Here is a 26245-nt window from a genome sequence, read left to right as displayed (position 1 = left end):
CTCATATACTCTCATACTGTAAGTTGATTGTACTTAAAAATGTAAATCATTTCAACCTAAATGACATTAAATTAATTTGTATGACTTGTTGAAAAAAGTTGAAGTTGAAAATTGCATAACTTATTTTGATGAGTTAAGCAATGTAAAAGCATAATATGTTGTCATTACCTATTGATCACATAATTGTTTACATTGTATAGTAAACTTTAGATATTATAATATATATAATATGCAAACAGTCTTTTCAAAAACTTTACTGTAGTCTTTGATTTATATCAGACTTGTTTTAGGACAAATTATGGATTTCAATTTTCTTACTGTTTATTAAAAAAAGTTTATTTGAAAATTTATTTTGATTTTTTACTGCTCTCATCTTTTTTTCGTTTTTTTTTTTTCACAAATATGGGCCCACTTTTATTACATGTCTTTAACTACTTACATAAGAAAATGTTTGGTACAATTTCCTCATTGTGTTCATGTTTTATCTTGTTATTGAGGTAGGATACAGGTAAGGTTAGCTATAATCATTAGCTTAAACATTTTTTTGGTACAATTTCCTTATTGTGTTCATGTTTTTTCTTGCTGTTATTGAGGTGGGACACAGGTAAGGTTAGGGAAGCTAATCATTACCTTAAAAATTCATTCATACTTGTAGAAAGTATAAATTTTTTATTTCATTTTTAAATTCCTCTACATCATTCATGAGTTTCAGCATTAAACATGTTGACAATGGGTATATAGGATGAATTAATGTATTATTGAGCTTTCAGTCTCAAGACAAAATATCCCTCCATAATTTTGCATGCATGTTTTGGAGATACCCTGAAAAAGATTGGTAAGAAATATATGCTGTGCCTGTGTGAATAACACAGAATAATATGTAATATACTGTCATTGTTTAGCGCTGTTTTCCTGCCTCGTTTAGCTTTGTCTGTAATGTAAGTTTAATTGGAAATGGATGATTATTTCCATGACTGAAGGACTTCCCACTCCAGCAAAGATCCAGCCCTTTATAAACCAGACAGTAACAAGAGTTCATATTAGTAGTTAGTTTTATATTTGTCGTGTGTAATGGACCACTTTCTGCTCTTAATCTTAACCACAGGTAAGATTCACTTTTGAAATTGTTAGAATTGTAATACATGTTAATTATATATAGTTAATAGTTTATTTATCATAATAATGATAAATAAATAAAAAATACATTTCTATATGTGTATATATACACATTGTAATACATAGATTGAATTGACCATACTATGTTATTATTATTATTATTATTATTAACAATTAATAGAAATAATAAAACAATATTTCTCCACTATTGTTATTATAATTAATTAATAATGGGTATATTTTAGACATTAATGCATTATTATTTCATTGTGATGCTTTATCTGATTGTGCAGCAAGACATTACTTCTCATCTTTTGTTTTTTTCTTTACCCTTTTTGCACAACTTGCATTCCTGATTGTGTGTTTGTTTCCTGGGTTATTTTCCACATAGGTGTTTTGCACATCACAGTTCTGTGCATGTCACATCCTAATTTTCCAAATACTTGTGAGATAGAAGTAGCCTACTAATTTGACGAAGGCACGATACATATCGCCACAAATCACATTAAGGGGGTTTGTGTGATGTGTTTGTGTATACGGTGCAAAAAGTGAATATTCACAGTTGTTATCTTGAGCTATTTCTGATCTGACCCATATAAATTACTTTTATGGCTATAGTTCAATTTATCCATGTCATATCAAGTAGTTTTTGACTTAATTTTTATGTTTTAACTAAAGTTTTTTTTTAAACTACACAGTTCTGCTAATATTTGATGTTATTTAAATGATGTTTTTCAACCTGCCTAAAGTGCCTAAATGGCACTTAGAAATCAAAACAAACTGAGATTGGTTGCTTTTCAGGTTAGTTAAACAGTTTTTTGTCTTAATGGCTGGTTCTTGGAATAAGTTGGCAAGCTGGACTAGATTTATACAGGGACTTTGGCTCTGTAAAGGCAAGTGGTCACAGGTTGATACTGTCAGGGATCTCAAGGAAAAGGACTCAAATGTGACTCAAAATTTATTGAGTTATAACAGTCAATCGATGTCCCAGCAAAAGATCAAAGTCCATACGGTTGGCTAGATAACAGATGAAGAGGTCAGGAGGCAAAAAGATGAGCACGTCCCTCAGGTAAGACTCAGCAGGAACAGGGGAAAATCCAAATCCGAACTGACAGCAAGTTTATACAGCCCTTAAGAACAGGCAGAGGTTCAGACCCAGGCAGACGATCACTTGACACATGTTAAAACGCAGACAGGAATAATCCATTGGAGCAAGTCACAAGCCAGAGGTAGCGAGAATCACTGGCATAGAAAAAAGAACAAAAGAACAAAAAACAAAAATGAGACAAACGTGTAGTCAAATAGACAAAACACACTGGCAATGAAAGAGAAAGCTGAGGGGTAGAAATAGGAACACATAAGAAAAAAATGAGAAACAGCTGTTTGCGCTTGCACGTCCGCATTTATTACGAAGCCCGATCAACTACGTGCGGCCGACACGTGAAAAACTAAAAACAATTGAAGGAGAAGAGAAAGATAAAACCTGCAACCTGACAGATACCTTTTGTCTAATGTTTGTCTCTGTAAACAGCTGTTTTTGAACAGACTTGGTGTCAAAACAATTCGACCGACTCTATAAACACCAGCACCTCAACATTCGGCACCTCTACACTCCAGACAACAACCCAGATATCCACCACTACAGCACCCCTGAACACCAGCACCTCAACATTCGACACCTCTACACTCCAGACAACAACCCAGAGATCCACCACTACAGCTCCCCTGAGCACCAGCACCTCAGCATTTGGCCACTTTACACTCCAGACAACAACCCAGAGATCCACCACTACAGCACCCCTGAGCACCAGCACCTCAACATTCGACACCTTAACACTCCAGACAACAACCCAGAGATCCACCACTACAGCACCCCTGAGCACCAGCACCTCAACGTTCGGCCCCTTTACACTCCAGACAACAACCCAGAGATCCACCACTACAGCACCCCTGAGTACCAGCACCTCAACATTCGACACCTCTACACTCCAGACAACAACCCAGAGATCCACCACTACAGCACCCCTGAGCACCAGCACCTCAACATTCGACACCTCTACACTCCAGACAACAACCCAGAGATCCACCACTACAGCACCCCTGAAAACCAGTACCTCAACATTCGACACCTCCACACTCCAGACAACAACCCAGAGATCCACCAATACAGCACCCCTGAGCACCAGCACCTCAACATTCGGCCCCTTTACACTCCAGACAACAACCCAGAGATCCACCACTACAGCACCCCTGAGCACCAGCACCTCAACATTCAGCCCCTTTACACCCCTGAGCACCAGCACCTCAACATTCAGCCCCTTTACACTCCAGACAACAACCCAGAGATCCACCACTACAGCACCCCTGAGCACCAGCACCTCAACATTCGGCCCCTTTACACTCCAGACAACAACCCAGAGATCCACCACTACAGCACCCCTGAGCACCAGCACCTCAACATTTAGCCCCTTTACACCCCTGAGCACCAGCACCTCAACATTCAGCCCCTTTACACTCCAGACAACAACCCAGAGATCCACCACTACAGCACCCCTGAGCACCAGCACCTCAACATTCAGCCCCTTTACACTCCAGACAACAACCCAGAGATCCACCACTACAGCACCCTTGAGCACCAGCACCTCAACATTCAGCCCCTTTACACTCCAGACAACAACCCAGAGATCCACCACTACAGCACCCCTGAGCACCAGCACCTCAACATTCGACACCTCTACACTCCAGACAACAACCCAGAGATCCACCACTACAGCACCCCTGAGCACCAGCACCTCAACATTCGACACCTCTACACTCAAGACAACAACCCAGAGATCCACCACTACAGCACCCCTGAGCACCAGCACCTCAACATTCGGCCCCTTTACACTCCAGACAACAACCCAGAGATCCACCACTACAGCACCCCTAAGTACCAGCACCTCAACATTCGACACCTCTACACTCCAGACAACAACCCAGAGATCCACCACTACAGCACCCTTGAGCACCAGCACCTCAACATTCGGCCCCTTTACACTCCAGACAACAACCCAGAGATCCACCACTACAGCACCCCTGAGCACCAGCACCTCAACATTCGACACCTCTACACTCAAGACAACAACCCAGAGATCCACCACTACAGCACCCCTGAGCACCAGCACCTCAACATTCGGCCCCTTTACACTCCAGACAACAACCCAGAGATCCACCACTACAGCACCCCTAAGTACCAGCACCTCAACATTCGACACCTCTACACTCCAGACAACAACCCAGAGATCCACCACTACAGCACCCTTGAGCACCAGCACCTCAACATTCGACACCTCTACACTCAAGACAACAACCCAGAGATCCACCACTACAGCACCCCTGAGCACCAGCACCTCAACATTCGGCCCCTTTACACTCCAGACAACAACCCAGAGATCCACCACTACAGCACCCCTAAGTACCAGCACCTCAACATTCGGCCCCTTTACACTCCAGACAACAACCCAGAGATCCACCACTACAGCACCCCTGAGCACCAGCACCTCAACATTCGACACCTCTACACTCCAGACAGCAACCCAGAGATCCACCACTACAGCCCCCCTGAAAACCAGTACCTCAACATTCGACACCTCTACACTCCAGACAACAACCCAGAGATCCACCACTACAGCACCCCTGAGCACCACCACCTCAACATTCGACACCTCTACACTCCAGACAACAACCCAGAGATCCACCACTACAGCACCCCTGAACACAACAATGACCAAACCCAATCTGGTGTGTGAAAACAAGGGTACCTTACTAAACGGGATCTGCCTCTGCCCAGACGATTGGACTGGAACTACCTGCAACATCTGTAAAACCCATTTAAAATATTACATGATATGTAGACTGAATAATTTGCTTAAGTTCTCAAGGTTACTGAGAGTCTTCTCTTTTTTTTTTTTTACAGCAAATATCTGCCCTCAACAAAACCCCACACAAACCAGTGAATTCACCTTTCCAAAAACAGTCTTAGGCCAGTTTGCTTCCTCAGTTGAGCGATGTCCATCACATACACTAAATGGTATTTCAGTCTACCTTTCTGTATTTACAATATACTCTCTACTTTAAATATCTCTTCATTTAACATGAATGTTTTTCAGCTGGAATCCCCAAAGCTTCGGCCCTCTGTAATATATCTACTCACTTATTTGATCCTCCAAACACTCTAGAGTGTGGTTTGACCCTGGACACCATTAATAATGATGTAAGTAATCAATGTCTAATGATTGTAATGTATAGTCATATAAAACATGAATTTTACTCAGATGAAACCAGAAAAGGTTGCATGATTGCATAATTTTATTTTTATTTTTTTAATGAAGCTTTCTGGAGCTACTCAAGCCAATGTCCTCAAATTAGCCTCCAGTACCCAGATCCTCACATCCATACCGGAACGGCTAACAGCCCACAACATCACAAATGCTGTAAAAATAACCAACATCCTGCTCTCCGGTGATGAAACTGCACAAAGCACGGTACTTATTAAGCCTCAAACAGATTTTTAAAATTTAAAGTCTCCTGTCATGAGAGACATTTACAGATTTTCTCCATTTAAACTGTGTGTGTGTGTGTGTGTGTGTGTGTGTGTGTGTGTGTGTGTTCAGTACCTGTTTGGAAGTTTGGAAACAGTACCCTTTTTTATGTTTTTGTAAGAAGTCTGTTAAGCTCACCAAGGCTGCATTTATTTCATGTAAAATATTGCAAAATATTATTAGAAATTAAAAGAACTGATTATTTATTCCTGTGATCAAAGCTGAATTTTCAGCATCATTACTCTAGTCTTCAGTGTCACATGATCCTTCAGAAATCATTCTGATATGCTGATTTTATGCTCAATAAACATTTCTTGTTACTTCTTATTCATATATAAATGTTTATAATGTTTTATTAATATCATTATTAGCACTTTGTTTTTTTTTCACTCCTTTGCTAAGATTTTTCTACTCAGCACTCATATTGAGATAAATCACACCCATCTCCCTCATAGAACCAAAAGTATGTCTGCAACATGTTTATAATACTACTGTACACAGATGAGCAAAAACATTATGACCACATGCCTAATCTGCCATTGGTCCCTCCGCGTGCTGCCAAAACAGTGCCGACCCACCGAGGCATGGACTCTACAAGACCCCTGAAGGTGTCCTTTGGTATCTGGCACCAAGACATTAGCAGCAGGTCATTCGAGTCCTGTAGGTTGTGAGATGGAGCTGCCGTGGATCGAAATTGTTGGTCCAGCACATCCCACACATGCTCAATTGGATTGAGATCTGAGGATTTTGGAGGCCAGGGTAACACCTTGAACTCTTCATCATGTTCCTCAAACCATTCCTGAACAATGTGTGCAGTGTGGCAGAGTGTATTATTCTGCTGAAAGAGGCCACTTCCACCAGGGAACTCCACTGTCATGATCTGGTCTGCAACAGTGTTTCGGAAGGTGGTACGTATTAAATATGAATGGCCAAACCGAGGGTTTCCCAGCAGAACATTCTCCAGAGAATCACACTCCCTCCACCGGCTTGTCGTTATCTCACCGTGCATCCTCGTGTCATTACCTGTAATTTTTTACATTATCATTTTATTATGTAAAAAAAAAAAAAAAAGGGACTCATTTGACCAGCTGACCTTCTTCCACTGCTCCAAGATCCAGTTTCGAGGCTCAAGTGCCCATTGTAGACTCTTTCGATGGTGGACAGGGCACTCTGACACTCTGACATAGACACTCTGGTCTGAGCTACGCAGCGAATGTGATGTACAGTGTTTTGTAGCCAGCCTTGAGTGCCCAACACCCTGTTGCCGGTTTGTGGTTTATCACATCTCACTGTTGGTAAATTTTCACACCTGCCGACTGTGAGAAACCCACAAACTTTGCCATTTCAGAGATACTTGGACCCAGTTGCCTTGCCATAACAATTTGGACCTAATCAAATTCGATCAGATCTTTATTCCTGCCCATTTCTCATGCATCCAACATGTTGATTACAAGAATTGTTATTGTTTGCTTACCATCTAATTTACCCAGACCTTAATATGTAGTCTTTATAGGAGATGATCAACGATATTTGCTTCTCCCGTGACCGGTCATAATGTTTTGGCTCATCAGTGCTTATACAAACCAAAGTTGTTTTGAGAAACTCTTTTTCTTCATTGTGCAGGATATTGCAGTGTCAGCAGTCGCCACAGTCAGTCAGCTCCTGAGCGCAGGTCATGGGATGTACTTTTCCGTCAACCAAACTGCAATAAATGAGTAACAAAACAATTCACACTCACTGCACTGACACTGACATACAGAACCATCTCAACCAAATTCATAAGCACTTTCTTTTTGACCTGCTGTCTGACTTTTTAATTGTGTTTGTTTAGACTAACACAGACTCTACAGAAACTCTCTCTGCGTGAGAAGTCAAATCCATTGCTGGTGCAACCGAACATGGCAGTGCTGTCACTGATGGGGCAAACTCCAATCCGACAAGTGCAATTAACCTCTTTTAAAGGCAAGTTTGAAGCTTTAATATACAACAGAATTCTCAAGAAAAAAGGTGCATTCACGGCATGTCAAAATGACAAGATTCCGACTTGTAAAAAGTGTTCATGACCTTGTAGAACTCGCAACTGCAGTTCTACAAGGGTCCACCACCAGGCCACTGCATATTAATTTTGCTATTAATAGTGTTACCATAGAGATGCATAATTACAAATCTAAGGACATGAACAGCTCTGAGTAGAACGTCACATGTTGTCGACTTGACCTGGTATGAATGCAGCAAAAGAGGAAGAGTCATGATGCAGTGTTTTTATTGATGTACACTGCTGGTCAAACATGTTGAATATTTTAGAAATGTTTATGTTTTCATAAGAAGTCTCTTATGACTGCTGCCAAGGATGCCATTTGACCCAGGAGCCTCTGAAAATATTTCAGTGGTACCGCTGTTTTGAGCTTGAACAGGTTTTGTGAAAGACATCCTGTCATGGGGATTGAGTCCAACTTCACACAGAGAAAAGAGATGCTCTGCAACGGGGAGAGCTTGCTCTTTTCCCAGTTGACCCGAAGTCCTAGTTGGGTAGGTGCTTGAGGATCAAGTCCCTGTGCGCAAACAACAACCCTCATGAGTGGGCTAGGATTAGATACCATGGAGGGAGTTGAGTTTGCGAATACCCACTTACCTTAACGGTACAGGGGCAGCCTCTGCGACTTTCGTGAAGACGCGAGGAGACAGGGACAACCCGAAAGGGAAGACTTTGTACTGGTATGCCCCTCCCTCTAAGGCGAACTGTAGAAATGGTCTGTGCCACGCAAGGATAGAGACATTGAGACAAGTACACGTCCTTCAGGTCTATCGGCACGAACCAATCTTGGAGTCTGAAACATGAGAGCATGTGTTTTTGTGCGAGCATCATCAATGGGAGCTTGTACAGGGCCCGATTCAGAACTTGCAGATCTAAGATTGAGAAGAAAAGAAGAAAAAAAACCTTTCTTGGGTTTGATGAATTAAGGACTGTAAAACCCTTCTTCTCGGCTGGTGGGACAAACTCTATCATGTCCTTCGCTAAGAGGACAGCGATCTCCACCCGAATGACAGCAGCGTTCTCACCTCGTACAGAGGTAGAAGAAAAGAACAGCCGAACCGGACTGTTCTGATGAGCCAGCATGACGGGCTGGAAAGCGCTAGCCAATGCGTCCAGACTCTGTACTAGCGATACCAATGGAACCGCATTTCATGTGAGGCGGGTTGCGAGGGGGAGCAGTGGTTGCCACGTTGGGAGGTTTTGCATCCCTTGGCACTCGTGGTGAATGGTGTGTAAAAACACCTACTTTGCTCACAGAATCCGCTGTCGAGTGGGCTGCGCCTCATTGATTCTCTCACACTTACCTTTCTCTCTTGCGACAAATTGCGGGGAGGCCAAGTGTTCTGTTCGTATCCACCAAGATTCTGGTGCGAGTATTCGATGTCTGGCCATCACAAAAAAAAAAAACAAGGGCCATGAACACCGTGTGTGTGTGTGTGTGACCCAGGGAAAGAGAAAATTGCTATTTTTCTGACCATGTAAATGTCCCACCCCCTCCCATGGGAGTGAGGCTCACTCCAAGTCTGATGCTTGCGGAGGCCCAGGAAGTCATGGCTGCCAACTCGATGTCAGCCACAGACTGAACTATGACACCCGAAGATGGAAGTTCAGTCGAGTCATTCAACTCAGAAGGCATAAGCCTTCCCTCCGGTGCTGTGATTGATAACTCATCTTCCTCATGAGCCCAGATTAAGAAATTAAGCTCACCCGTGGACGAGCAGCCTAACTCATCCAGAAACTCGACCGGGGGACAAGAGTGTGCTGAGGAACAGGGGGCCCGGATTATCCCGGCAGAAGCTCTCCCATTGTAAACTCCAGATCGTCCTGAGCACCTGCCGCCAAAGCCTCGTACCTAGAGGTAGAATAACCAGGAGAGAAAGCATCTGAGGAGACTTTATGCCTTTTGAAGTACGAGAGTTGCGACCGCAATGTTCCCATGGGCATGCTCTCGTAGTGAGTTTATGACCTATCCATGAACGCCATTTCATCATCAGGGTTCGTACCACTTTTCCAAGGTCAAATTCAAGCACTTTTCAAGCACTTTCAAGGTCCATTTTTAATTTTTTTCCCAGAACCTTACACCAACGTAAATTACATACCAATACATAGTTAAAATTATTATTTAGTGTTTTTATCACATTTTGCAGGTTTTAAGTTGCGAGTAGTTAATGTTACAGTTACTGTGCTGTAACTTTGGTAATGTTCACTGCATATTCCACAAACGAACGTGCCATAACGGACATGCATTACTAACATTACATTATCACACCAAGTACTCCGTCACTAATGGCCCTTTCAGACAGGACGTGGAATGCGCTGCATTATGAAACCCATTTATTTCAATGGCTTTTGCTGCGCGAGGACGTTTTGTTGCTGCGTCGACCAAAGCGTAGCGTCAACATTAAAAATAGTTAAACTTTTGCCACTGCACTCTGTGACAATTACCTGCTCGGCCAATAAAAATGGGCCATCCAAACAAGCGCGGAAATAAAAACGCTGTGTGAGCATAAAAAATGTTAGAGTGCTCCTAACAGTCATGTTTATCTTCATTTCTTCAGGGCAAAGTGATACCTTTTTACCTGACAGAATAAAACTGGATACGACACAGGCTGAGATTTCCAAAGATAACATTGACCTTCAAATGAAAGTCACGTTCAGTGAAGGTTTACTTTCCCCCTTGTTGTATTTTGTGATTATTCCACATGAAATTATCTGTTGAAAGTGATATTTTAACTATAATAACTTTGTCACTCTTTCTGTAGATTTTGATAAAGATGTTGGGTTTGTCCTCTATGATAGCGATCAGTTCTTTCAGACAAAAAGCTTTCAATCTTCTCTGGATACCAAGAGAAGAGTAATATCTGCTAACCTTCAAGAAAATCTTGGATTTGACCACATTGAGTTTGCAGTCACACCATCGGTGAGCAGCTAGTCCAACATCACACTTCCTTCTGGGCACACTTATTAATAATGAAATGAGAAAAAACACTTTTTCTCAGGCCTTTCACTCTTAAAAATAAAGGTTCCAAAAGGGAGTTTTGGTTCCCCGAAAGAACCTTTCAGTATATAGTTCTAAACCATTTTTTTCTCCTTAGTATGACATTGACGGAGGTCGGCACAGGTATAGTGTTCATGAATTAATACATTGTTGAACTTTCAGGTCGATTCCACACTATCCCTCAACGACTTTGCATGTGTGTTTTGGAGTTCCACTAAAAATGACTGGAGCCCAGAAGGCTGCACCAAAACAATGAACCCCTCAGGTCATGTAGTATGCAGCTGTCAACCGAAAAAATTTGAAAATGCAAACTTTGCCATTCTGATGGTAAGATATTTGTAAAAGGATGTAAATATCATTGATATTTGACTTAAATGGGTCAGTACACTCTAAAAAAATAAAGGTGGTTTTCAGAGCAATGCCATAGAAGATACATATTTGCTTCACCAAATAACCTTAACTGAACAATTCTTAAAAGAACCATTTTTTTCTTAGTGTAAAGAACATTTTTAATAATCAGAAGAACCGTTCTCCACTATAAACCTTTTGTGCAATGCAAATGAGCCAAAGTTGCCAATAAAGAACCTTTATTTTTAAGAGTGTAAAGTCTATGATGCTGTGAATTAAAGTCCATTGCAACTAGAATTTGAGTGTAATTTTCTGCAGACATTTGATATCAACTATCAGTATTCTGAAGCCTTGCATTGGATCAGCATCACCGGCTGCGCTCTGTCTGTACTGGGTCTGTCTGTCACAGCTGGGTACCAAATCATAACCAGGTAAAGGCTTATAATTTACACTGTTAAGCATAGCCACAGCTATTGGAGTGGTGAAACTTTTTATAACTTATATTCATGCACTTTGCCACAGGAAGTCAAGAGGAGGCAATCCTACTCTGCTAATGGTGAACATCTGCATGAGTATGACGGTTTTCTACCTTCTCTTCATCTTCGGCATAAACAACCCTGTCCAACATCTGAGTGTGGCAAAGTTGTCTGATCAGAACATAATTCCTGAGTCAGACCATCACAAGTACCCAGATGAGGGTCCCTGTACAGCATTTACAGCTCTGCTTCAGTACTTCCTGTTGGCCACGTTCACTTGGAACACTCTGTACGGCATGAATGTGTTCCTCCTCTTCAAAAACGTGTCTGGAACACCTCCATGGTTTCCAAAGGTTTCCCTGGCTATTGGATGGGGTAGGGGACATTGAACAAAACACTAATGTATTGTGTAGTTTGTGACTAACGTCTTGGTTTTCTGCATGGGTTAAAATGATATATGCGTAAATGCATCATATGGTATAAATATTCAAATATTTTAGTGCGGTTATGCCACTGTTACCTGTGCCACTTTTCTGCTGCTGAATCGCGCCATGGCAAAATAAATCCTTTTTTTTTAAATGTCAAGAAAGCTTTGCTTTCTGTTGAGTTTTCCTCACAAACTTGAATGAATAATTTCTCATCATTTACTCACCCTGATGTTGTTCCAATGCCGTATGGCCTTCATTTAAAAACAAAATGTCCTGCTCGTGCTCGTCCATACAATGGCAGTGAATAGCAACCAGCATCAAGCTTTTTAAAAAATATGCCAAAGCATCACAGAATGATCCCATGCGACTCATGCCATATATTCCAAGTGTTCTGGGAGTATACTATAGGGTTTAAAAATAAAAATAAAATAAAAACAACCAGAAACTTCCAGAAAAATCCTGACCTTAGCCGTTGGTCTTCTGGGCACTACTGGGCGACGTGTGAGTTTGAGACTTCCCAGAGATATTTAACTCGGTTAAAATAGCACACAGATACTTTTTTGGGGGGATTTTCTAGGCATTTCATGTTGCGTTTTTGTTCATCTTGATGATTTCTCACAACTTCTGTGCTTTTTCTGGGAAAGACGGAGTGCGGCACTGATAGAATGCACACATTGCGCAGCCATGCAGAGAAGACTAACTGCCAAGGTCAGGATTTTCATAAAAAAATACATAAAACCTTTGTTTGGTTTGTTTATTTATATGCCCCCAGTACACATGGAATCCAATCCAATCCAATCCACCTTTATTTATAAAGCACCTTAAAAACAACACTGTTGACCAAAGTGCTGAACACAGTCTATAAATAAACAATAACATACAACAGAGGAGCAAAAAAAAAAAAAAAAAAAAATAAAAAAAATAAATGCAACAGTAATACAAAACTGATAGTCAACCCTCAAACTGAGTTAAAAGCCAAAGAAAATAAATGAGTTTTAAGACGGGATTTAAAAACAGGAAGAGACTCAGTCTGATGTGCAAAGGCAGCTCATTCCAGAGTCTCGGAGCTGACACGGCAAATGCACGGTCACCTCTGGATTTATGTTTGGTCTTGGGGACGACCAGCAGTGCCTGGTCAGCCGACTGGAGCGAACGAAAGGGGGTGTAGGGCACGAGCAGATCAGACAGGTACTGGGGGGCCAGGCCATGCAGACATTTAAAAACAAATAAAAGAATTTTAAAATCATTGCGAAAGTGCACAGGGAGGGATTGGAGGATGGGTGAGATATGGTCAAATTTTCGAGTTCCAGTTAAAAGACGAGCAGCTGCATTTTGGACTAGTTGTAATCGTGCCATAAGTGATTTGCTAAGACCAGTGTAAAGTGCATTGCAATAATCTAAACGAGTGGTGATAAAAGCATGGATTAAAATTTCAAAATCATGTCGAGATAAAACCGGTTTTACTTTGGCTAGTTGCCTCAGCTGGAAGAAGCTGGACTTCACCACTGCACTAATCTGGACATCAAGTTTTAAACGACCGTCCAACTTGACTCCCAGGTTTGTAACCACAGGGCTAATGTCTCGGGTTAGACAACCCAGGTCAACAGGAACCGCAGCAGCTGAGTCACTAGGAATAACACAAACTCAGTTTTGCTCTCATTTAAATACAAAAAATTCATAGCCATCCATGCTTTCACTTCATTCAGACACTCTAAAAGGGTTTTTGATTGACTTAGCGGCACATATATTTGGCAGTCGTCAGCATAAAAATGGAACGAAACATTGTGACTTCTGAGGATTGACCCAAGAGGCAGCAGGTACATTGAAAAAAGTAGTGGCCCAAGGACAGACCCTTGAGGAACTCCGCACGACAGAGGAGCCGAAGAGGACACAGCATCACTGACCTGAACTGAAAAACTTCTGCCTTCCAAATAGGACATAATCCAGGCTAAGGCCAACCCCTTAATGCCCACACAGTTCTCCAGTCGAGACAATAAAATTTGGTGGTCGACTGTATCGAACGCAGCCGTAAGGTCCAATAGCAGCAGAGCAACAGTATCACCAGAGTCTGAAGCCAGAAGAATGTCATTGAAAACCCTCAGCAGAGCTGTCTCAGTGCTATGGGCTGACTTAAACCCAGACTGGAAAATTTCAGTTATACAATTGTCATTGAAAAATGTGCTCAGCTGCAGATAAACAACTTTCTCCATAATTTTGGAAAGCAAAGGGAGCTTAGAGATAGGCCGATAATTAGAGAGTTCAAGTCGGTCCAGACCAGGTTTCTTTAACAAGGGTTGAACAACTGCATGTTTAAAACTCATAGGTACGACTCCAGTAAATATCAAGTATGCAGGGCGCCACTGTAGGAAAAACCTCTTTAAAAAGACGAGGGGGAATCACATCATTGGGGGAGCCAGCGATCTTCATTTGACCAATAATCTTTTCTAAAAAAGGCAAGCTAACAGGCTCAAACTGGTTCAAAACAGCAGAACAGGTTACAGAAATGCCAGGGTCATACAAAGGTGGAGCAGTAAGGGCCCTAATGCTCTCCACCTTGTGGATAAAAAAGTGAAGAAACTCCTCACACACTTTGGATGGGTTCTCCAAGCAGTGGAGTTGTGGGACATTAAGAACAGTTTTAAGGGTATTAAAAGGAACTCGAGGATTGTAACCATTAGAAGAAATAATGTTAGAAACATGCTTGGTCTTTTCAGCTTTTACAATTTTTTGATAAGAACACCAACTCTCTATAAGTATCTGAAATGACACTTGGAGTTTATCCCTCTCCCACTTTCTTTCCGCCTTTCTGCACTCGCGTCTGGCAGCGCGGGTGACATCGTTCAGCCAAGGATCAGGTCTCGGTTTGGACAGCCTGGGGTGCGTTTCCCGAAAGCATCGTTGGCCAACTATGGTCGCAAGTTCATCGCAATGTCCATTGAACTCTATTGGTAACGAGGGAACTTGCGACCATAGTTGGCTAACGATGCTTTCGGGAAACGCACTCCTGGTTTTTACGGGGGCTACCGTGTCTAATGCTGCTTGGCAAGCAGCATTAAAACCAGTGCACAGATCTTCAACAGTTGTGTTAGGACAAAGAGAGACACGATTTAAATTAAAAACAGAGGAAAACTGAGCAGCAGTGGAAGGGTTAACTATCCGACCACGGCGCACAGGAGCACACGGTTTAACTACGACACAAGAGAGGGACATTTCAAATACAACAGGCATATGATCAGAGAAAAAAGCATCACAGACTTCAAGATTAGAAACAGTTAAGCCATGAGTTAAAACCAGGTCAAGAGTGTGCCCACGTTCCTGCGTGGGGCCAGATAAACACTGTACAAGATTAAAACACTCAATGACATTTAAAAAGGCTCTTGCCATTGGCTTTTCAGGACAGCACACGTGGATGTTAAAGTCCCCTACAATAAGGAGGCAGTCATACATTAGCACAAACTCAGCCAAAAATTGAGAAAAGTCAGTGATGAAATCCTTCTTGTATTTGGGTGGCCTATATACGAGTGCGCACAGCACTGGAGATGCACCGCTCAGTTCAAACAAATTCACCTCAAAGGTGGCGAAGGATACAGCGAGTGCGAGCTGTTTACACTTAAAATTTGTTTTATAGACTGTTGCCAGTCCTCCTCCACGACCTGACGTCCTCGGGGAGTTAAAGTACAAACAGTCAAACGGTAAAAGTTCACAAAAAGCACTCGTATATAGGCCACCCAAATACAACAAGGATTTCATCACTGACTTTTCTCAATTTTTGGCTGAGTTTGTGCTAATTCACATTCACTGACCGGAATCCACGTTTCCGTTACACAGAGAAAATCCAGATCATGCGGCTCAAAGAAGTCCTTCAAGATGAAAGTTTTGTTTGCTAGCGATCTAGCATTCACCAGGGCAAACCTAGCTGGATCCGGGGCTTTTGCAGCCAGTGTAGTCCGAGCAAGCGGCCGGAGATTCTGCTGATTCACCCCCCGCCAGCGGAGGTGAGGAGCCTAAACACGGCAAGCAGGAAGCCCCACGTCCAAGCCAGCCACTGGAACCAAACAGGAGACGATCGGGTCTGCAGAACGCCATGGCGCGAGGCAACGAAATTCCGAACGGATTCCAGGCAAAGTCATGGTGGAAGACGCCAGCCAGGTCCTCAGTTTCACCAGCCAACCACTGCATTTTCCCTGGCGTCTACGGCGCGCTCTGCGCAAAGGTGGAGCTGACACACGGCGAAGGTGAGCTGGTATTCCCGTAAGAAACGGAGGACAGAAGGTTTTTTGGCCATCATGCTCAAATGGCACCAAGTTTTTAATCAAGGGTCGAAGGTCTAAGAGTATTTGGTGGTCATAGACCAGTAGAGAGTTGACATTTGCAATAATAATTGACAAAAATAACGTTAATACAAACAGAGTGTGCAGAGACAGACGGCAGGCCATAGTCACCGGCGCCATCTTGAATCATCCCATATACCCTTGCAATACAAGACAAGTGTTGCATGGGATCATTCTGTGATACTTCTGGATATTTTTTAAAAGCTAGATGCTGGTCGCTATTCACTGCCACTATATGGAAGAGTGCAAGCAGAATTATTATATATATATATATTTAATTCTCCCCTTATGGTCCGAAGAAGAAAGAAGGGCATGTGGCTTTAGAACAACACCAGGGTGAGTAAATGAAGAGTTTTTTTTTTGTCATTTTAGGGTAAACTATCCCTTTAAGGTTTGTTGAACGTTAATCATCTAAAGTACTGTATGATTTTGTGGAATTGACCCTCTCACTATGATGTTTTCTTACCAGCATGAAGAAGCGATAATGGTGAGGGAAGTACCTCAGTTATTATTAAAGGAGTAGTTCACTTTAAAATTAAATTTACCCCATGATTTACTCAACCCCAAGTCATCCTAGGTGTATATGATTTTCTTCTTTCAGAATACAATCAGAGTTATATTAATAAACACCTTGACGCTTGTGAGCTTTATAATGGCAGTGGATTGCAACCATCAGTTTGAAGCTCAAAAAAAGCTTCCAGCCAAACGAACATACGGATTCGACTTAAGTCTAAAGCGCAACTTATGGGAGTAGTGCGACATATTGCTGATATACACTACGCCATGCTACTTACGTCGTCGTAAGCTGCGCTTTAGATGCAATTAGACTGCGTTTGGCTGGAGGCTAGAATTTTCATTTGTAACATGTTAAATATGAATATTTTTCTTACACAAAGTCATCGCTTTTCTTCAGAAGGCCTTTATGAACCCCCCGGAGCCATGTGGAGCACTTTTATGATGGATGGATGCACTTTTTTGAGCTTCAAACAGATGGTTGCAATCCACTGCCATTATAAAGCTCGGAAGTGTCATGGTTTTTATTAACTCCAAATGTATTCGTCTGAAAGAAGAAAGTAATGTACCTATGTGGCTTGAGGGTGAGTAAATCATGGGGTAATTTTCCTTTTAAAGTGAACTACTCCTTTAAGCATTATCTAGAGTAACCATGCGTTTCGAGCATGTTGAGTATAAACATAGGCCTATATATAATTGCCAAAAGGTTTTCAGTATGTTTTTGAAGATTACAAAGTTGAAGAGGCTTCAGAAATCACTCATCTTGTTTAAAGGGATACTTCACCCAAAAATAAAACTTTGGTCATAATTTACTTACCCTTTTATTGTCCCAAACCTGTATGAGTTTCCTTCTTCTGCTGAACACAAAATAAGATATTTTGAAGAATGTCTGTAATCAAACAGTTGACAGTAGCCATTGACTTCCATAGTATTTTTTTTTTTTCCTACTATGGAAGACAATGGCTACCATCAACTGTCTGGTTACCAACATTCTTCAAAATATCTTCTTTTTATTTCAACAGAAGAAAGAAACTCATACAGGTTTGGGACAACATACGGATAAGTAAATGATGACAGAATTTTCCTTTTTGGGTGAACTATCCCTTTAAACTAAATACGAATAAGAAGTCTTGCTTGAATTGGGAAAAAACACACTATTGACTCAGTGAGAAGATATTATAAAACTGTATTTCAAATGATTTAGTTATATTGATCAAGTAGCTTTACTGCAGTGTACATGACTGTATTTTAATTAAAACGTTTTTCAGCATTTTTAATCACTTTTCCAAAAACGAAAGAAAGAAAGGTAGGTGTATACTTGTGTATATTGTTATCAACCAACATTTTTATGAATATTGGTAAATCGTTTTTTATTATTTCACCCACCCCTGCATCCTGGGTATTAACTGCAAAATCAAACATAAGACTAAACCCTAAATATAAAATAATATATCCAATATATAATGTCATTAAATGTCAAATCTTTTTCTGTTTAGTTCTACCTGCTGTTATTGTTGGTATCTCATTGGGTTCCACCTACAGTGTGAAAGATCCTTTGGGTTATCGACAAGAAGAGTTGTAAGTATCAAATATTTCCATTTTTTTAAAACTCAACTTTATTACTTTTATGCCCAGACTCACAAACAAGGGTTACGCCTATTCCCAGACTAAAATGCATGTTTGAGCTGTGCATGTTATAAAAAACTACTTCAATGCCTTGGCTAATGTTTGGTTAATCTTATAAAGTGATCGAGTCATTTCAGGAAATTTGGACTGAACTGCTCAATTCATGTGGATTAGTTTCATGATCTCTTTATGAACTTTTTGAAGCGTAAAAGTGGTAGTTGCGTAAATATCAACGGAGGGACAGAAAGCTCACTGACTTCAGTAAAATATCATCATTTGTGTTTCGAAGATGAACTAAAGTCTTATGGGTTTGGAACGATATGAGGATGGGTAAATGACAGAATTTAAATGTTTGGGTGAACCAACCCGTTAAATGTAAAAAAATAAATAAAAAAAAAACATTTCTTTATTTGTGTGTTTTTACATTGTTCTCTCTGGATTTTAGTCGTTCAGTTGTCTCTCTTCTTTGATGCAGTTGCTGGCTGGCTTCACTGGATCACAAACAGAAGTTCAGTATGGGGAAACCCATGTTTTGGGGATTCTTGCTCCCATTAATGCTCATGCTGCTCTCAAGCATGGCAATACTGGTGCACTTCTCTCACAACATCTGCAGGACCAACCCTAACTTAAACAGGTATGTTTACTTTGGGACCAGAAAAGCACTATCAGTTATCAACCAAAAGGCGTTTATGAGAATATATTTAGTCAATAACACTGTTGCTGTTTAGTTCACGGAAAACTCCTCTAAAGAAGAAGATTTTGAGTAGTTTCTCTCTGGCATTGATGCTCGGCCTGTCCTGGGTCACCGGCTACATTTTGATCATCACCCATGAAACAAATCTCAAACGTATTCTGAGTGTGGTTTTCTGTCTCTTAAACACAACACAGGTGTGTTAATGCACATTGCACAAAAATGCACAAAATCTTATAATGGATTATAAATGAAATCAGCAATGCTTCTGTTTTTCTTTCCATTTCCAAAGGGTGTTCAGATATTAATTTTATTCACTCTGAGGCCGTTATTAAACTCAAACCCAGCATTTCTGGACAGTCTGCGTGCATTAAACATAAGCTTTCACAGGAAGACTTTCTTTTTATGGAAAAATAAGAAACCAGAAAGCAACGAAAGCTACAAATCCACTGATTATGAATTGTCCTGATGGGCCATCAAAGGTAATAACCAAAAGATGATTATTTTGAGACTTCCTTTAATTCATTTCAATGAACTTGTGCAAAATCAGTTTTTGTTTGTGTTTTTAGTAATTGTGTAATACAATTACACAGTAAAAGTTCAGTGACATTTTTATTTGTTCATGGTAGAAAGCAAATACTGATACTGACATAATAACATACAATACATATGGAAAATTGAACTACAGCATGGTTGAGGGAGCAGGCGACACAGTGAACTGAAGAGAAAACTCTATGCTTGAGCAAACAGTTTGTGAATAGGCTACTACAAATGATGGCCGTGAAAGAGACTGTGAACGCATTGAATAGGATATGTTTAGTTGGTGAATAGCATAGGCTACTATTACACAGTAGCAAGGGTGTAACTTTGGTCTGAGAGGTGGGGGGACACAAAATGGGGGAAAATGTTTTCGCACTTTAAAAAAAGCTAGTACTGCCTTACTAGAAATTTTATGTGTATGTGTGAATTTTGTGTGTATATTTGTGTGTTATACACAAAAAAAAAAGTTCTGAATTTAATGATTATGTGTAATATATTTAATATATATATTTACAATGTTTTATTGTGTGTGCCATTAGGAGCTTTTTGGGCTTTGTTCACACTGTACACAAAACTGATTTGGTTTTAAATTTCAATCTTTAGGACTTACTGTTGAAACATTTTTCAGGTTATGAAATCTGACCTGCTAATTACAAAAGTAGTATAGGCTTCTATTCACCACTAATGAATGTCATATAATTCACAGGAAAATGTGCCACATTCCAAATGATGATTAAAAACTGCTCGAAATCTGATCTGAGGGAGAAAACAATCGAAAACAACAACAACAATAGATATAGCTTTGTTAACACCTGATTTCATTGGCTTTATTTGCTGTTCAGACTAAAGAATTTTTTTTGACCAAAGCTTGATGACTAAGGTTTGGAATTGCAAGTTTATTGTCAGCTGCCAGTTCTGTTTTCTTGCAATGTTTGATTTGCTCTAATGTAAAATAATATAAATGTACTGTAAACACACCAATCTTCACACCAAGTTTGGCTCATTTCTTCTTTTTTACTAATCTCTGTTGACATATATTAAACATTGATGAAATCACATATAGACTGTTGATCTTAATGAGATTATATGTATAAGTTTAGGAATTTCTTTACTTTAGTTACCATGGTCATTTTAGCTTAGATCATATTAGCGGTTAGGAAGTTTCTGTAATACGGCCCCAGAACCCTAAAGTCAAGTCAGGAGAACATTTACAACAACATACTTTTGTGATGCCTAGAAGATACATAAACTGTGGTTGATCCTAGTTTGCATTGTTTAAGCACATTCAGTGGCTATTTATTTCCAGTTTTTGTTCCTCTTTCATTCAATCATATCTGACGCAGATCAATTTTGCATTGAGACAAGACAAGCTAAACAAATGGGAAGTTGCTGTCATGCAATTAATCATAACATCTTCAATATTTTAAATGCTATATATTTAAAGATTTTAACTGATTATGACACACACACACACACACACACACACACACACACACACACACACAGTTTAAATAAATAAACTAATGATTTAAACTGTTTTACTCCTGATATAAACATTCAGATTAAATATGCCATTCTCATTAATGGAGTTAAACACTTAAATTACATGAAATCATTACTGAGAAGTAATTTTTTTTATTATATTTAATCAATAGAAATATTTGTAGTGGATGCGATGCTCTGTGAACACCTTTCCCCTGGCATGCTGTGTTTTAATGTTTTAACTACAAAGAGAATTGCTTATCATGATAATAGCAGATTGTATGAGAAAATATTTGCGTGGAAATAATGCACAACAAAGGCCTATCTGTTTCCATTAAAAATATAAATCAATTAAAAATACGATTTGGCAAGTGGAAAAGATTGAGAAAAACTTGATATGAAATGTATTTTATACTATTTGATTTATTTATTAAAAAACAAGGCAAAGATAGGCTACTAAATGATCTTTATCAATGTGATGTGACGGTACATCCGTATCTCATGTTTTCCAAATGTATTGTGCCGCTATGTTATCACGTGGATGAATATGCATATGCAAATTACTGTATATGCAGATGAGGATATGCATAGTAAAACTAGGCGTTGTAAGCGCCATAGATGGTTATTTCGGGGGTGGAGACACATTTGCGCACAATCTTCCGCTGACTGGGATTTATGAAGTGAATTCTGCGCAGGTTCTGGCGTACGCAGTTTTGTAAGTCAGATTTTTTGTTTGCGTACGCCATTTTTGGCTTTCGGGCGCACATACACTTTTAGCAAGGATCCTACACACAGTTTTATAAATGAGACCCCTGGAGTATAAGAAAGTGATCATGGACTTTGTTAATTGGTTTGAATTTAATCACCTTCACATCAATGCTACCAAGACAAAAGAATTGGTGATTGACTACCTTAGAAAGGCCTCATATGCTGTATCGGTAAAACATCCAGGGGCTGGACACTGAGAGGGTGAATGTACACGTATTTGGGTGTTCATATTGTTGTGGAAAATATGCAATTGTCCTGTTACAAGTATGCCTTTTTGTCTGTAGAACACTTCTGTATTGTGATCAACCACACTTGAAACTTGTTTATTAAGAAAGTGGTTTACAAAGTAAAACTCCACAAAAGTTATTGTAACTTGTTTATTAAGAAAATGGTTTATAAAGAAAAATACTGCAATTGTTACTGTAAAATGGTTTATTAAGAAAGTGGTTTATAAAGAAAAACATACCACACTTAATGTGGTAAAGAACTGAATAAGAATGTAAAAATGTGTACCTTGAAATGCAGTGTAAGTCGCTTTGGATAAAAGCGTCTGCCAAATGCATGAATGTAAATGTAAATGTTTTAAGCATTTATTAAAAAGCATATGAACAAAACTTGTACTAGAAAGAACTTTGCTAAAGAAAGAAGAAAAATGCAAGCATTACTGTCGGATGTGTTGCGGACGAGGCACAGAATGCAACAAAGAAGAAAAGGTCAGAAGAAGGAGGACGAAGAAGCCAAAGACTTTATAGACAAGTTCGAAAGGAATGTCCAGAAATTACTGTATGACAGTTCAAGACTTCGGATTGGATAAAGACTAATGAATTATTGGGGGATTTCCAAAGATGACGACTTCAAGAATTCAGATGGTCTATAAAAGGCTGAAAGGAGAAGATGAAGGCAGACACCAATTCTTAGGAATGGCCTCTCCGGTGTTAGATTTGACAAGACAATGTTAGTAAACTGATTGTAAAATGCAATGATTTACTTTTGATGTTGTTTTGTCTTTTAATATATTAGTAGGCCCTACTTTATATGTAAATTAGTTAACCTGTAAATAATAAAACTATATTTAATTGAAACTAAGAAAGCTTGCCTGCCAAAAGTCTTTGATTTCTACAAAAGTGAGCTGAACAGACCACAGAGAAATCTTCTGACCTTCCTCTTGCTGGGACTAAGATGGCACCTGTGTTTGGCTATGCGTCAGTCACCTCTCTGCTCTCTCGTACATTTGTAATCCTCCTTGTGATTTTCCTTGTGTCAACCCTATCAACTATTACTTATGTCTCTGCAGTTATACAGTATGATCAGGGCCGTGTTGTTCCGCATTAAGGCACATATGCAGGACTTTTGTATTACCTGGACAGATTTTCTGAGTTTTTCCCTCCAAAACTGGAGTGCCACGCGTCATCGCCGGAATACCTGTTGCTTACCCGGCGCCGCGGCAGGACAAGGAAGCGGGGATCCAGGGCTGAGGTCCAAGTCTGGAGGAGAAAGTGGCGATCCCGTGGATTTTCATCTGGGCCGAACGGATCCAGAGCTCCCGGGAGCTCCCGGTGCCTGAGGCCGGTTCCGGTCTGCGAGTCAGATCGGGACGCGGTCTGTGCGTCATCTCCTGTGTGGAGCACCTCCGACCGGATCTTTCCCACCCGGCCTGCTTGCCATCGTGCGCCCCGCCAGCATGTCCTGTGCCCGGTTACCTGTCGGACGGATCATGCCATCCATGATTTACTGTGTTTTAGTTTACCGACCTCCTGGTCCTGTACGTACATTTCTTGATGATTTCTCTGAGTTTTTAACGTCTATCATCAAACTAGATCGCGTTTTAGTCTTTGGGGACTTTAATTTGCATATTGACGATCCCTCTTGTTCAACTGCAGCTGAACTGTTGACTATTATGGACTCTTTCAATGTTGTACAGCATGTTTCTGGCCCCACGCAATAAAAAAGGCCAAACGTTAGATTTGGTTTTCTCTTGTGGCCTAAACATTGATAAACTGAGTGTTGAAGAATTTCAAATTAATGACCATTGTTGTATTTCTTTTAATTTGTCACTTACCATGATGCCTACTGTCTGTAATGTTGTAACACAAAAACGCATCATTAGTGAGACAACACTTAGTGATTTCTCTGCCTCTTTTGACTCTCGCTCCTTTGTTGAATGTGATGATGTTGATTCTTTTGTGCAAAGTTTTTTTCGGTTTTGATTTCGGTTTTGGATATGGTAGCGCCTGTTAAAAAGATTTCAGGGTCACAGGAAAAGGCCCTCCCATGGATAAATGATAACATTTGTAGTTTTAAGAGAAAATGTCGGAAGACAGAGTGTCTGTGGAAAGCCACTAAATTAGAGGTACACAGACTCCATTTAAAAGACATGATGCTGGATCTGAATGAATTGATAAAGCAGGCTCGCTCAGCTTATTTTTCTAATCTTGTGTCAGGAAATAAGAAAAATCCCAAAGTCTTGTTTGACACCATTGAAAATCTTACTGCACCTTCGGCTCCTCTTGTGCCTGTGTACACACATGAGGACTGTAACAACTTTTTGTCCTTTCTTTTTAACAAAGTACATGACATTAGGGCCAGTGTTAATCCTCCACTCATTAGTGTTTGTTCTACTGAGTTCTCACTGTTGTCGTCTTGGTCGTCCTTCACTCCTGTCAGCCTACAGGATGTGAAGACCATAACAGGAAATATGAAACCGTCTTCGAGCCCTGCTGACATTGTCCCAACAACTCTATTGTTGAAAATGTTTGATATTGTCGGCCCCTGTGTGGTAAAAATAATTAATCTGTCACTTAGATCTGGCTCAGTCCCCAGCTACTTCAAACACGCTGTGGTAAACCCGATCCTTAAAAAGCCCAATCTTGACCCTTCAGAACCTAAAAACTATAGGCCCATATCTAAACTTCCATTTATCTCCAAAATTTTGGAAAAAGTAGTGGCATGCCAGCTGACCTCCTTTATGGAGCAGCACAACTTGTTTGATACTTTTCAGTCTGTTTTTTTTAAATTACACTCCACTGAAACAGCCCTTATCAAAGTCTCTAGTGATGTGATGATGGCAGCAGACTCTGGCCGCTACACTGTACTTGTACTTCTTGATTTGACTTCTGCTTTTGACACTGTGGATCACAGTATACTGATCAATCGGCTTCATAATGAGATGGGACTATCAGGATCTGTGCCCGGTTGCATAAAGCACCTTAAGTTTTTCCCTTAAGTATGATACTTAAGGGGCGATTTCCCCTTACCTAAGAGAATAACTTAAGGGTGTTGCATATAATCTCTTAAACGGTTCTCTTAGGTAAGGGAAACATTTAAGTGTTTCACGACAGCGATCCTGGATTCACGTTATAAGAGTCAGTTTGTTGCCATAGATCCGAAAATACTAACACTAGCAATTTCGCAGTTTCATAAAATAAAGTAGGCTAGGACATCGGAATGGATAAAGAAAACAAAAAAAGAAAGCCTAATTAGACAGAGAAGGAGAAATGCATTCTTTTTAGAAAAACAATTTTGCAAAGCAAACTAAATCCCACTGTAACTGCGGGAACTTGACCGTTGCGTTTAAATGACATGAAAGAGCCCCCGCAACTCTGCTGACATACGATTTATCCACGTGGATTTATGCATGTTTATAAACATCTCCCACTACCGTCTGAAAACTCCCAGTTGCAAAAAAAACACAGTGCTATTTATAAGCAGTTGTAACACCGCAGGTAAAGAGTGGTTGCGATGTGTGACATGGTCAAGGTCGCCGTCTAGTTTGTTAGTCATGTCAAATTTTGCGCGTCGATCAAATCGCTATTCTTGCAACAATTTTTCATCGCGAAGATGGTCCAAAGGGTTCTCCCCATCCCTAAAAATTATTCTTGGCACATAATGTTCTTCAACTGGTTCCATAAATTCAGCCATGTCGTCTTATTTTTGTCCGCGTTACACTTAAGGTTACGATTTTCGAACCTTAAGTTATACTTAGGAAAATGACCGTTAAGGGGTTTTATGCAACACTTAACGCTTCTTAAGGGATTACCTAAGTGAAAAAACAGCATTTAAGGGAAATTCTAAGTGTTTATGACGTTTCACTTAAAGAAACCCTAAAGTAACACTTAAGGTTTTTTTTCTGCAACACCCTTAGGTTTAAGGGAAACATAAGGGAGAACTTAAGGGAAAATTACACTTAAGGTGCTTTATGCAACCGGGCACAGTCCTCCAGTGGTTCTCTTCCTATATTCATGACAGAACCTTTAATGTTGCTGTAAACAATGTACAGTCTGATGTGACCAATTTGTCCTGCGGAGTGGCAC

The 26245-nt window shown here is 40.3% G+C and overlaps 1 protein-coding gene across 1 annotated transcript; it reads left to right on the top strand.

Annotated features, from left to right (window-relative positions):
• Window positions 1-476: 476 nt before the first annotated feature.
• On the top strand, window positions 477-19615 carry LOC311295647 (uncharacterized protein; the record flags this gene model as incomplete). Its single annotated transcript, XM_084417112.1, has 19 exons — window positions 477-508; window positions 594-604; window positions 2662-3549; window positions 3637-4488; window positions 4565-4978; window positions 5075-5188; window positions 5268-5371; window positions 5490-5642; window positions 7323-7414; window positions 7531-7661; window positions 10293-10397; window positions 10497-10654; window positions 10895-11059; window positions 11399-11511; window positions 11603-11931; window positions 18325-18406; window positions 18930-19088; window positions 19183-19342; window positions 19438-19615. 19 exons carry the CDS (start codon window positions 477-479, stop codon window positions 19612-19614), a joined length of 4239 nt encoding a protein of 1412 aa, XP_084273238.1. The 3' UTR covers window position 19615.
• Between the last annotated feature and the right edge of the window lie 6630 nt (window positions 19616-26245).

This window comes from Rutilus rutilus (assembly GCF_951802725.1).
Source record: "Rutilus rutilus genome assembly, chromosome: 8".
Taxonomy (NCBI): Eukaryota; Metazoa; Chordata; class Actinopteri; order Cypriniformes; family Leuciscidae; genus Rutilus; species Rutilus rutilus.
The sequence above is the reverse complement of the archived record's forward strand: the minus strand, read 5'-3'. Positions and strand labels throughout refer to the sequence as shown.